Source organism: Barbus barbus (genome assembly GCF_936440315.1).
Source record: "Barbus barbus genome assembly, chromosome: 34".
Lineage (NCBI taxonomy): Eukaryota > Metazoa > Chordata > Actinopteri > Cypriniformes > Cyprinidae > Barbus > Barbus barbus.
Window position 1 is genome coordinate 5,630,495 of NC_136762.1, and position 13,721 is coordinate 5,644,215.

The 13,721-nt window shown below is 40.6% G+C and overlaps 1 protein-coding gene across 1 annotated transcript in view; it reads right to left on the bottom strand.

Moving 5' to 3' along the window:
* LOC306854582 (stromal interaction molecule 1-like) overlaps positions 1–13,721 on the bottom strand; it is a 48,150-nt gene that overhangs the window by 14,889 nt on the left and 19,540 nt on the right. The window contains exons 5-7 of the mRNA XM_079392719.1: positions 11,785–11,896; positions 9,920–10,035; positions 1,701–1,878 (exon numbers count right to left, since the gene is read on the bottom strand). Of these exons, the coding sequence (XP_079248845.1) occupies positions 1,701–1,878; positions 9,920–10,035; positions 11,785–11,896 (406 nt within the window). The remainder of the gene's footprint in view (positions 1–1,700; positions 1,879–9,919; positions 10,036–11,784; positions 11,897–13,721) is intronic.

Below are 13,721 nucleotides of genomic sequence, written 5' to 3' on the forward strand. Positions count from 1 at the left end.
ATTTATTCCCTTTTGGGGTCCCGGCATTTTCTTTCCGAACACTGTACTGGGATGCGGCGGATTTGGGGGGGGTGTGGAATCACGATGCCGGCTCAACATCGTGATGTCTATCAGCCATCGGCGATGGAATCGTCTATCGGCCCAACCCTAATTGCAATTTCACTTTTTTAACGTTAGTGTAATGTTGCTGTTTGAGCATAAACAATATCTGCAAAGATACGACGCTGAACATTCAATGCAAAGAAGACATGGCCTTTTAAAATTATGGCAGTTTAATGCCTACAAAAACGGCTTGTAGGGACTACAACGAGCTACTTCCCGGGTTTGTGACATCACAAACCTGATAAACCCTGCCCCCAGGAACATGCAACAACAGGGGCGAGGCCATGTTGCGCTGCTTTAGAGAAGAGGAAGAGTTGTTGCCATGCTGTCAGAACTAGGGGTGCAAGAAAAAAATTCTAATCATATGAATCGTGATTCTGTCTTCTATCAATTCTAATGGATTCACAAGTTTCAAAATCAATGTTCTAAAGCAGCGGTTCTTAAAGGGTTAGTTCACCCAAAAATGAAAATTAGCCTGTTTTACTCACCCTCAAAGCATCCTAGGTGTATATGACATCCAATCGGAGTTATATTGAAAATTGTCATGGCCCCTCCAAGCCTTACAATGGGATAAGCGGGTGATTTTTGTCAAAAGTTCAGAAGACGTGAAATAAAGCGCACGCATTCGTAATAAAACATGCCTCACACGGCTCCGTGGGGGGAGGGAATAAAGGCCTCCTGTAGCGAATCTATGCATTTTTGTAAGATAAATATCCATATTTCAAACGTCAAACACTTTTTTTTCTAACTTGCTATCTGTCGTACGTGGAAGGTGCTCCGGCAGATGACATAGGACGTCGGCATTGCGTGATTAGTGATGAACACGGAGAGAGAACAAAAAACGCCGGTCACGACTTAAGCCCAAAACGAGGATTTATAAAGAAACATTTCATAGGATTTTGATATTAGCCAAGAGGAGACTGTTTTTCCTTTGCTAAAGTAAGGAAACTTTGTTTCCTTTGCTCCTGCATACCTCAGAGGCACGAGGCCGATGTCCTACGTCATCTGCGCATATTAAAAGCTAAAATAAGCAGTAGCATTTACAAATAACAGTGTATCTAAAAGTATGAGACAACAACAAACAAACAAAAAAAAAAACATACCATTAAGAGCCATGTACAATACACTGGGCCATCTTATCAATCTGAGCCCCTCGCGTATATCTGAGGGAGGGGCTTCATAACACCAGGAAATCATCTGAGCGTTCAAGGAGAAGGGATAGAGCAGTGTAGAATAAAGGTAAATTATGTGAAAAATAATGTGCGTTTTTTTGTTTGTTTTTTTTTTATTAAAAGCATTAACATGTTAGACTGCACCCCATAAACACAACCACGCCTAGAGGAAGGAAGAAAAAACAAAAAAAAACAACAAAAAAAAAAAACAGTCATCCACCTCTATAATTTCATGCAACGTGGCATTAGACACATTGCATCAGACAAAGACACCTGTCTAACGCATGTTCATGCTAAAATATGTAAAAACAGTGCAGACTGATAAAGGAACATCTTGCACCTGTGCCAAGTACTTTGAGTCACTACAGAGTTTCTCACATTTGTCCAAGAATCTAAAAACAGAGAAAGAGCAGAACAGGTTCTCACTTCTGCTGTAGGTCGTGAAGGCTCTGCTCCGCCCGGTGGAGGCTCTCCAAGTCTTTTATCATCTTCTTCATGTGGTCTTTAGAGTGCCGGTTCTGGATGTAAGCGAACCAGCAGCCTCCCATTCCGATAACTATTGACACCACCAGCATGAAGTCCTTCAGATGGTTATGTCTGTTCACTGAGACACAGAAACCAGTATATACATCAGACAAGTAGTCCTTTAGTAAACAGTGAATAAGACACAAATTAACTCATTATTTGCAACATTTCTAATAGGACTCACAGTAGATTGACCTTTCCATTAGGTTTTACTCGAGAGCAGGCAGAGAAGAATCAGTGAACAAGGTCTCTGGGTAAAAATAACCCTTTTATTAATAGATTGAACCGTTTTTTAATTGATACTTTTCAGTACTGAATGAAACAAAGGACACCACCTTCAACAGCCTTCGCATGAGAAGTGTGTCGATGATAATTTAAAATGCTGCATATGTAGGCAGCTGAAAAGGTTTTGGAACAGATCCCATGACCCGTTTAAGAGTGAAAAGCTGAAGTGTAGGTTGTAGTAGAAGTCAATCTGCATTCTGCACAATGAGGTAAGAACATCGAAACTGAAGACTTTTTTTTTAATCACGCAGTGTGGCTGCACGGCCATTGGTTCGTGCAGTGATATAAAAACGAACCAATGGCTCGTCAGCGGTTACGTTAGTAACGGAGTACGTTCCCTATCGATACTTCACTCATACTGCGTCGCTAGACGCTATGGGGGACAAATACAATCCCGCCATGCCATGAAGAGGAACGACCGATATAAACTGGCCTTGAGCAATAAGGCTCAGAGGGACCAATTATGAGCAGGAAGAATCCTGCAGGAGGCAAGAGGACTGAACTCCTAGAGGTCAGTCCAGTCTAGATCATCGTTCCAACAGTCAGTACAGCCTCAGCACTAGTAATAGGGCCAAGAGCGTTCTTGAAGAATCAGGCAATGCCTGAAAAGACTGCTTAAAACAGGTGTGTGCCATTTAAGCAGATAGAACCCGGGCCTGTAAGGCCGGAACATCCAAGTTATAGAACCTGGAAAAAGTGGACGGTGAGGCCCAGCCGGTCGCCGCACAAATGTCTGCCATGGACACACCACTAGACCACGCCCAAGAAGAGGCCACGCCTCTAGTGGAATGGGCTCTCACTCCAATGGGGCTCTGGAGGCCCAGGGAGGAGTATGCTAGTGCAATAGCGTCAACTAACCATCGAGATATCCTCTGCTTTGTGACCGGAGACCCCTTGGTGCGACCACAAAAGCAGACAAAGAGTTGTTCCGATTGCCTACAGGGTGCGGAATGCTCGATGTAAGTTCTTAATGCCCTGATCGGGCAGAGAAGGTTAAACTCCTGGTCCTTCTCAGAAGGGGGGAGTGCAGAGAGTGTTATAACCTGGGCCCCAAACGGAGTGTAGAGCGCCTTAGGGACATAACCATGTCTTGGCTTTAGGACGACCTTAGAGTCGTTAGGCCCAAACTCAAGACAGGCGGGGAGAGAGAGCCTACAGAGAGAGCCTGCAAGTCACTTTTTTTTTTTAATCTCAAGAATCGTCTGTGACGGGGGGCTATCTGGATGTGAAAGTAAGTCTCTTTCAGATCCAGCGAAAAGAACCAGTCCTCTGGGCAAATTTGTGAGAGGACCTGGTTCAGTGTAGTCATTCTGAACGGCCGTTTCATGAGGGCACGGTTCAGACATCTGAGCTTGACGGGCCGGAGGCCGCCATCCTTTTTGGGGACGATGAAATAACGGCTGTAGAAGCCTGACTCGCTCTGAGCTGGAGGAACTCTCTCTATAGCTCCTTCTGCCAGCAAATTCTTTACCTTGGCTCGCAGAACGTGAGTGTTGCTGCCCAGCACTGAGGTGGAGACCATGCCACTGAACCGCGGGGGTCTTTGAGCGAATTGAAGTGTATAACCTCGTTCTATAATCCACAGAACCCAATGAAACACTCCGGGGATGGCCCACCAGGCCTCGGCCTGTGTGGCAAGGGGTTGGACGGCGCCCCGGCAGGAACCATTCGTCCAGACCACTACGAGTGGGCTCCTCCGGCGTAGACCGTTCCAAACCCAGCTCGTCAACTGCCTTAGAGAGGATGCGGAAAAGTTCGGCATCCATCCCTAGCCTCAAGTCGCTGGGCTCGGCAGACGATGAAGGGGCAGGGTCAACAATAGAGCCCGACATCTCCTCCGCATCTGATGCTATTAGAGACATGCGGTCATTTAATAGCTCGTCCTCGACAGCACCGAACGAGACTACGTCACTCGCACCAGCTGAGGAACATTGATCCGCGTGCTCGAAGAGGACAGGAGAATCCTCTCTGCTTGGCGGGGGCAAGGCACGGGGGGGTCTGAGCCTGCGTGAGCTCGCTCGCCGCTGAGCGCTTAATCCCTTTGCCCCGTCGTTTTTTCCCCACAGGTCCCTGGGAGGAAGAAAACAGGAGGGCGCGAGGAGCGGCTTCGCTCTCTGAAAAGAAAGCGATCCGAGCGCGCAGAGCGACGAGACTTATGTTCACGCAATGTGAACATTCCATCTCGGTCAGAGCGGCTTCTGCGTGAGGTTTACCCAAGCAGGAAACGCACTCTGAGTGGCCGTCACCATCGTTCAGAGAGATTCTGCATGACGCGCAATGACGGCGCGGCATTTGGAACAATGCCGCAAACTCTTTTAGATAGAGATGGCTCTTTTAGGCTCGCCGGATGGCAGCAGGGAACAACCTGGCGTCTACGTTGATCGCTGACGTGGCTTGGTGGAGCGGGCTGGAACAGCGAAGAGGCGCAAAAGAAAAGGCAGCATCAAATCCGCAGCGAGGCATGTCAACGGCGAGCGTCTGGAGTCCTGAGATCAGCGAAGAGAATTGATCTGATTTCCTATGGCGAAGCGCCCGCTTTTATAGCCAGATGGCCCCGCCCCTTCTGGCAGGCTCTGGCAGGCTTTGCCGCCATAGGCTCATGCACCACCGCTGGCGAGCCATTGGTTTGTTTTTATATCACTGCACGAACCAATGGGCGTGCAGCCACACTGCGTGATTAAAAAAGTATTCAGTCCTCTGAGAAAAATAAGTTTTTCCCCATAGCGTCTAGCGACGCAGTACGAGTGAAGTATCAATAGGGAACACAGGCTTTCTCTGCAAGCTGTCCAAATTCTTCCTATAAAGCTGTTTAATGCATGGCATTAAAAGCTTTTTCTTGCAAATATTGTACTGGAAAACAGAGTAAGCTGCAGTGCATTCATCTCGTAAAGGTTAAAGTGTTCATTTACTGTAGGGATACATGGGCTTCTGCGGTTACGGTCCTGCGATACTTACCACTGCTGTGCCATTGGGCAAGACAGTTATCCTAACGATAGCCCCGGGGACAGCACACAGTCTTGACCCTGGGTGACTCAATTTCTTACTCTCTGTACATAACCATAATTAAATATAAATGTCTGCATTGAGAGATGGGAAAAACACTCTTCTCAACTCATCGTCCTCTAGGAAGAACAACAGGCTGTCTCGCATGAAAAATAGTTGGTCTGCATCAGCTTGATAGCTTTGATAACCAAAAACTTACACACTAAAACACTTTTTGCACAGCTTTTGCCTTTGATTATAAGGATATACACTACCAGCCAAAGGTTTTTACCTTTTTTTTTTTTAAAGAAGACTCACCAAGGCTGCAATTATTTAATCAAAAATACAGTAAAATCAGTAACATTGTGAAAAATTACTACAATTGGCTGATCGATTGCTTCTGTCTGTCGTGCTGACAGGTTTGCGATTGTAGCTCCGTGTAGTTTCACTTTTCTGTTGACTCTCTCTTACTTTCACTCTCTGTTGTTTAAAGTGATAATATAACTTAATTCCCACCATATTTCTGGTATTATCTATCAAACTAAACTAATTTGATCTTCCACTTTTTAAAACCGTGCGTGCAGCGCATTAGCATTCGTTAGCCGGTTAGCTTGTCACTCACGGTTCCATTCGTGCCTATTATTATAATTAATGGCTTCTTCTCCTGCTATTGTTGTTTGCACTGTTTGCCACATTTACAGTTTCTCTCTCTTTGTTGGCGACGAGGGATTCACTTGTGATAAATTCAGGGAAATAGTTAGGCTGACAGAGAAGATTTCAGAATTAGAGACACGCATCCAAACTTTAGTTGAGGACAGTAAGAATGTGAGCGCTGTAGATACTGCTTTGGATGCGACTAGCTCAGGGAGTCCTGTACATTGTTCGGTTCCAGTAGAGCCCGTGCAGCAGGGCAACTGGGTGACTGTGAGGCGGCCTAGTCACAGGTCAAAACACCACTCTTCCGTTCCGATCAAAATATCAAACAGGTTTCGCCCCACTCAGTGACGCACCCACTGAGAAACCTAATGAAAGTGCTCTAGTTATTGGCGATTCTATTGTTTGGAACGTGAAAATAGAGACACCAGACACCATAGTCCAATGTTTACCGGGAGCCAGAGCACCTGACATCTTGGCAAATTTAAAAGTGCTGGCTAATGCTAAACGTAAATTCAGTAAGATTGCTATTCACGTCGGCGCTAATGATGTTCGACTTCGCCAGTCGGAGATCACTAAAAATAATGTTAAAGAGGTGTGTGAACTTGTAAGCACGATGTCAGACACTGTTCCAGTCCCCTCTCTGCTTACCGGGGTGATGAGGTTCATAGCAGACTGTCGTCACTCAATGTCATTTCGTATTGCTTGGCAGGAAAGTAACCCTTTCCTACCAAAAAACATTAAAAACGGCTAGATCTGCTTACTTTGCATCTCTTTTAGAAGAAAACAAACACAACCCCAAGTATTTATTTAATACAGTGGCTAAATTAACAAAAAATATAACCTCAGCAGGTGCAGCCATTACCCAGCAGCAAGATCGAAACTATTAGAGATAAAGTTGTAACCATGCCACAGTATCGCATCAGATAGGAAAGGCAAAGGAAGTCTGAACTTAAACCTGCATGACCCACATGAGAACCACAGCTCAATGTGTCTGGAACATCTGCACTAACAGCTGATCCATGGCTCTAACATTAAAAACAAATCTCTAAAGCAGAAGGCTGTGATGTGACACTCTCTGGAGAAAAATTATTCAAATGTTTTTGTTAAATGTTGAGGCGTAGGCTTTTAAAACCTGTCAACTGTGTCAGCGATTTAACAAAACGGGGGATATGGGAGACGTGTTTTTGATGATAGTATTGTCCAGAGGTACCAGGCAGCTGGGTTTGGTGTCTACAGATCGGTAAGATGGTGTTGAGCCGTCACATGCAGGCTGCATCATCTCACTGGTTTCCTGGGGCCGGACCTCTTCAGAGTCAACTTGAACAATGAGATCCGTCAAATACAGACCCCTCTGTCTATGACTCCCTGTTAAGACCACTGTGACGATCATGATGGCTGACAGCAGATGTTTCTCTAATAGGAACCACAGTAGGGAATGTCAAATGCAAATGCCTAAAATTAAGGTTGCTGGATTTGAAGAGCAGATTTTTGTAGCATTTTAGTTTTCTAGTTAAGTGTCTTACAACAAAAACAATTTTCCATAGTCGCTCTGATAGAAGGACAGAGGTCTTAAAGTAATAAAACTTGGCATGAGACAATGAAAAAAAGAAAAGAAAAGTGATTTATGATGCAACGATCAATAAAAATTCAACTGCTGAAAATATACAGTAGTGTTCAAAGGTTTTGGGTTGGTATGTTTATTTGTTGTTTCTGAAAGTTTTTTTTTTTGGCTTAGTAAAATTTTCAAATATTACAATAAAAAAAGATTTTCTATTTTAATACTTTCTTTTACTGTGATGCAAAGCTGAATTTTCAGCATCATTATTCAAGTCTTCAGTGTCACATGATCCTTCAGAAATATTAATATGCTAATTTGTTGCTCCAGAAACATTCATCAAAATTCTTATTTTCACGTTGTTGCTGATAAATGCCCAATATTAAAAATATACACGTTTTTTTTCTAAACAAAAATCAGTTGTTTAAAATGTAGTCGTTTAAAAAGTGAATTTAAGCATCACAATAAAATGTACAGTATGAAAAATTATTTTGCAATCTGCTAAAGAAAAAAAAAAAAAAGAAAAAAAAAAAAGTTTAAAATATATATTTTTTTTAAATCTAAATTTTTAATTTAAAACTATTATCAGCCAATGAAGCAACAATTTATTATATTTTCTGAATTTCATAGCTTCACACTGTGAGTGCTGTTGTAAACTATCTACATAGTACAACAAACTATAATTTTAAAAGCACAAGGTAGCTCTTTTATACAAAAAGAAGGAAATATATACATAACAAAAACAGAACACCTGCACACTGTTCACAACATCTCTGACAGAATGACCCAGCTTTTTGGGGCTAATTCACTGTCAAGGAGCAATAAATTCAAAGTAAATATTTATAAACAATGCCAATAACAGAAGGGAAGACATGTCTCCTAGCTAATAAAAACTAGTGCTTTGGCCAGATCTGGAACAGCATTCTGAACAAGACACGTCTTGCTGAAAACAAGATTTAGCATTGTGCTAAATCACGTTCATAAAATGTCAAACACTCATTCTAGCACTAAAACAACTTTGTTCCTGCTCATAACAAAAGGCATGTGAAGCACATGGTTATGTCAGCCCCGGTGTATTCTGGGGTGTGGTGTAAATCAAATCCCATCGCAGGGTTACTGTACAATCTGTGACATGGAATCTGAGCTGATGTATGGTCAGCAAACAGAAAAGAGCGCATGCTGGCACAGACTGATCCCGCTTTCAGGTCAAGACAGATTCTTTAGATAACATTCCCAGGAATGTAACAGACTGTGCCCCTGGGACCAAGCATTTGTGCAAAAAGAAAAGGCGTCAACTAAACAAAGGGAATGGATCAAAAACGGCCTCTCTTTTACAAATATCTGCAAACCTGCCGAACCAGTAGAGCAGCATTCTGGAGGGTTAGACACGACAGGCCGCATCAGTTTTAGTGCGCCAAAGACGTGTGCTCAGAATACAGAGTGATCGTCTACACCCTCCCTATCCAGCCCCTCGAGCCTTCCCCATCGGCCTACAGCAGATGACTACGAGGCTCGCAACTGTGGATGCTGGCTAATTGGTCTCAAGGAACATTCAAAAGAAAAATAAAATGGACCACTGCAGAAAAATAAAATGGAAGAAATTGCATTGCTCAATATGGCAATGGGTTCATCTGGTCTTTTTGTATAGAACTAGCTTACAAATGCTATTGTTAGCCTGTTTTTGGTCTCTATAATACACTTGATCAAATATATTGTTTTCATAGAAATTAATAATTTTATTCAGCATTACATTGACCAAAAATTACAGTTAAGACATTGTAATAATATATTTAAAATAAATGCTGTTCTTTTGAACTTTATCCTTTCTAATTACCAAAGAATCCTAACAAAAATGTAACTGTTTCCATAAAAATATTAATCAGTACGAATGTTTTCAACACTGATGATAATAAAATGTTCCTTGAGTAGCATATCAGTATATTAGAATGATTTCTGAAGGATCATGTGACACTGAAGACTGGAGTAATGAAGCTGAAAACTCTACAGTATTGCTGTTTTTAGATTTTTTAATCAAATAAATGCAGCCTTGGTGAGACTTTTCATAGACAAATGTTCTTTTACCATTGTCAGAATTTTTACATAGTGTAGCTACTCACTCTCTGACTAATAAAAAACACAACTATTTGACCTTCCTGCATGCAAAGGCTTTAAACAATGATACATCCTAAATGCAAAAGCTATGTTGGATGATGGAGAGTTTTCCAGATAAGTGCCGGTCCAAACTAACAGCCAGCTGTTTCTCAGGTACCAATCCTAAATCAGAAGAAACACCATGCTTGCTTTTCTACCGCCCCTCCCACATATAGAACAGCAATTACTGCCAGTTCACTACAAGGCGTCTGAAGCCCAAGTAGATAAGCAGGTTCCTCTGAGCTTATTTGCATGTTTTAGTGTGGGCTATCAATCATTTGATGCTGGCTCACGTTTGAACATGTTTAAAGGTAAAGACAGATTACACAGCGAAACAAATCACAACTAAGCAGGCACAAGGTACAGATTTCTAAAAACATTTCTAGAAATATATATAACAGATATACGACAGATTTAGGTTAGTTGAAAGTTTGCGATTTATGGCTTTGGTTCAATTTATGATGCTCTACTAGAGGAAAATCTCACTCACTCATTGGGGCTCCAAACAGAACGGTATCCAGAGCCTTGAGCTGTAATTTCTGAGAGTGACTCCGATCCAGAATCTTCAGGACGGTCTGTGTCAAAGTAACGTTCTTCACCGCCAATCTAGAAAAGAGAAAATTAACTGAATGAATCCAAAAGTGGAGCAGAAGCGTTCTGAATAAGAGACCAGACTTATTGAGTCAAAAAGAAAAATGAGTTTCAGAGTTAAAGAAGAAACATTTAACCATGAACATTTTAAATCCATGAATGATGCTCACAGCGATCAATTTTTGAGTGTCAAGTAATTCCCGTCTTACCGAAAATAGAATAAATGCTCAGTTAGGACAAGTGTCAAGTGTTTCCCATTACATTCGGGCCAAATTAATTTAACCAGCATGTCAGAAGTTAAGAGCACAGTCTCAAACATATTAAACACATCCTGCTCTTTTCTTTAAAGCTGCTGTGTTGAATTTTTTCACTACTAGTAACACCAAATGGCACAGATGACCATTTTGGGGGCAAAGACACCAATTGCTTAGCATGAATTCCAGTTGTCTGGGCAAAATTAAACTGGGATAGAATGTTTTATAAATGTTATATTTACTTACACACTACAATTCAAAAGTTAAGGGTCAGTAATTTATTTTTTATTTTTTTTTATTTTAAGAAATTAATACTTTTAAGCAAGGATGCATTAAACTGAACAAAAAGTGACAGTAAAGACATCAGCAATGCACAAATATTTCTATTTCAAATGCTGTTCTGAATTTTCTATTCATTAATGAATTCTGAAAAAAAATGTATGGCAAAATAAATATATTAAAAAAATATTAAGCAGCACAACTGTTTTCAAAACTGATAATAATAAAAGGATAATGTGTGACATTGAAGACTGGAGTAACAATGCTGAAAATTCAGCTTTATCATCACAGAAATAAATTACATTTGAAAAATATTAGAAAATAGAAAATGTTATCTTGAACTATAAATCACATTATTACCATTTGATCAAAAAGCAGCCTTGGTTTGCATAAAAGACTTTAACAGTAGTGTGCATGCATGCGCGCATACACAATTATAAACATAATTAGGGATGCACGATATTGGATATCTGCCGATATCCGATATGCTGATACTTTTTCAACACATTTTGGTCGATACCGATATTTTTCCTTTTGTTTGGAAACAACACCAAGTCTCTCCTGTGCAGAAATTATAAGCAAAATATTTTTAATTTTGGTTAGTTTTTAACAAGAACTTATTTATTAGAATAAATATTTAAAAATAGTTTTTTTAAACAGTACATTGAAGCTTTGAAAATAACAAACTATATCAATCGCTGCATCGCTGTTTTAATTTAATTAGAAGCAGGCCAACAGCGCCCCCTACAGATGAAAACTCCTGACCGAACGGGCATTAAGACCCGGGGGAGGCTGTCACTGCTGCCTCTGCACATGCTATTACGGTTTACTCTATCACACACCGAACGCGTCATTCTGTATATGCTTTCACAGAATAAATGCAGTCAATCTAATCATCATTCAGACAAAACTTTGCTTCAAGAATGAGCCACACTGCTGACATGATCTAATCACTAGCACACCCTGAGCACATGCGAGTTAACCCATTCATCTTATCAGCAAGACATATCGGCATAACTTTTAATATCGGGCCGATGCCAATATTTACATTTAAAGCCATTATCGGCCGATTCCGATATCAGTCCGATAATATCGTGCATCCCTACATATAATGCACTATCAAAATAATATAAAATAACAATTTTTATTATATACAATATTATACAAATGATACTTTTACAATTACAGCTTTAAAGGAACACTCTACCTGTTAATTGGGTCTTTTACTCACCGGGGCATGGATGTACCGTTGAAATTCAACTTCCGGAAGGCTTCTTCATATTGTGACAGCTCGACATAGTCAATAAGCCACTCCACAACCTTATCCTCTGTCCAGTTGTACACTGGGGAAGAGAAACACAAAGCTAAAATTAGGCAAAATTCATGAACATCACATTTCAGAATTCATTTATCAAAACAAGCTGATAAATGCTGTGCAATTCAATGTGTGACCAAAAGTGGGTGGTTTTGACTTAAAACGAGTATCCTAATGGAGTTTTTAATTTAGTAAGAATCGTGACAGTTTTTAAAAAACAAATCATTGCATCATCAGAGGTCTGCAGGGAATAGAGCGTGAAAGAGAAAAAGTGTCAATATCTGATTCTGAAGAAGCTTCTCTTTCACGCTGAATTTATCGCTCTTAATCAAATGACCCTAATCATACTGTGTTTTTTTTTTTTTTTTAGCCTTTACAATGGCTGTTTGTACGACACAATCCTGGTGAGATCTTGGGTAGAAGCCAAATCTTTCATGTCAGACTGAACTATATTAGAACAAACTTACTTGAACTGGGGTTTATGAGAAAACTAAAGGGAATTTGTGAGGTAATAAAAGCTAATAAAATAAAATGAAAATAACCCATAAAATTTAATGTAAAATAAAATACTTACTAAAAAGATTAAATATTATTTGTTTTCATATTTGTAATTATTTGTTTACCCACGTCACATGACTTTGTGTGTCAAATTCTGACAAAAACACGAAAAGAAGTTTGCCAGAGGCCAAGATTCATTACAATTAATCAGCCGTCAATGGCAATGACATTCCAAGCGATCAAAACTGCCCATGATATTTCATTGAAAAGGGAAAAGACAAAAAAAAAAAAAGCATACAGAGCAGAGTGACAGCTGGCATAAAAACTAGGGGTCGACCGATTATCGACCTGGCCGATTATTGGCACCGATATTAAGCATTTTTATAATAATCGGCATCGGTCATTTTCAAAACCGATGTGCCGATAAAATTATTTAATTATGAAACGCGCTATTTGGCTCTGATGCAGCCTGTCGGAACTCACCACTCTGTGGCCTAGAGCAGTCTCCGCCCACCGCGCATCTGATTTGTTGAGAGTCAGGAGTCCGACCAATCAACGTGGAAGACTAAAGGCGCTCTCACACCGAAAGCGCTTGCTAACAGGTGCTGCTTCATCAGCGCATCAGTTCTCTCTCTCAAAGGCAGCAGCAGACGTTGCTCAAGTTGCAATAAATTACAATCCACTACACTGAAGTTGTAAAAACCTCAATATTATCTATTTATGGTTTCCGAGATGGGGGAAACGCAGGGGGAATCGCGGAATCCAGTCATATGGAATTTACTGTATAACGCGGAGTCACGGAATTAGTCAAAGTTTGGATTAATCAATCAAAAGTAGGTCAGTACACTTAAATCGACTCATGATATGGACTATCTGTAAACATTAAGCTGCTAAAAGACTATTTAAATATGAATTCTGCATGTTCGGCGTGTCTCTGTATATGTGAAAGGCACAGACGCGCGGTTTTGACACACACACACACACACTGGAGTGCGCGACGCTCGCGGTGTATTCCGCATCTGCCATGTCACTAAATGAGGACATAAATACATGAACATCATCCCCAGAACTGCTCTGAGAGTTACTTCATGAGCATTTGACTGTTTCGTTTGAGTAAAACGATCGTCATATCATAAATAGGCTAAAGAAACTTAAGAGGTCCTCATGGCAACCCGTCAAAATAAAAGTTCGGTTTATTTACTAATGCTACTACAATTATTACAACTTTTGTTTAAAAGAACAATCACACAATACGCTATTTCTTACATGTTTTAATTTTAATAGTAAACCCATTTGTTTGCCAAAAAATAGAGTTCAACTCTCATTTGATTAAAAGATAAATTAAATTAATGTTT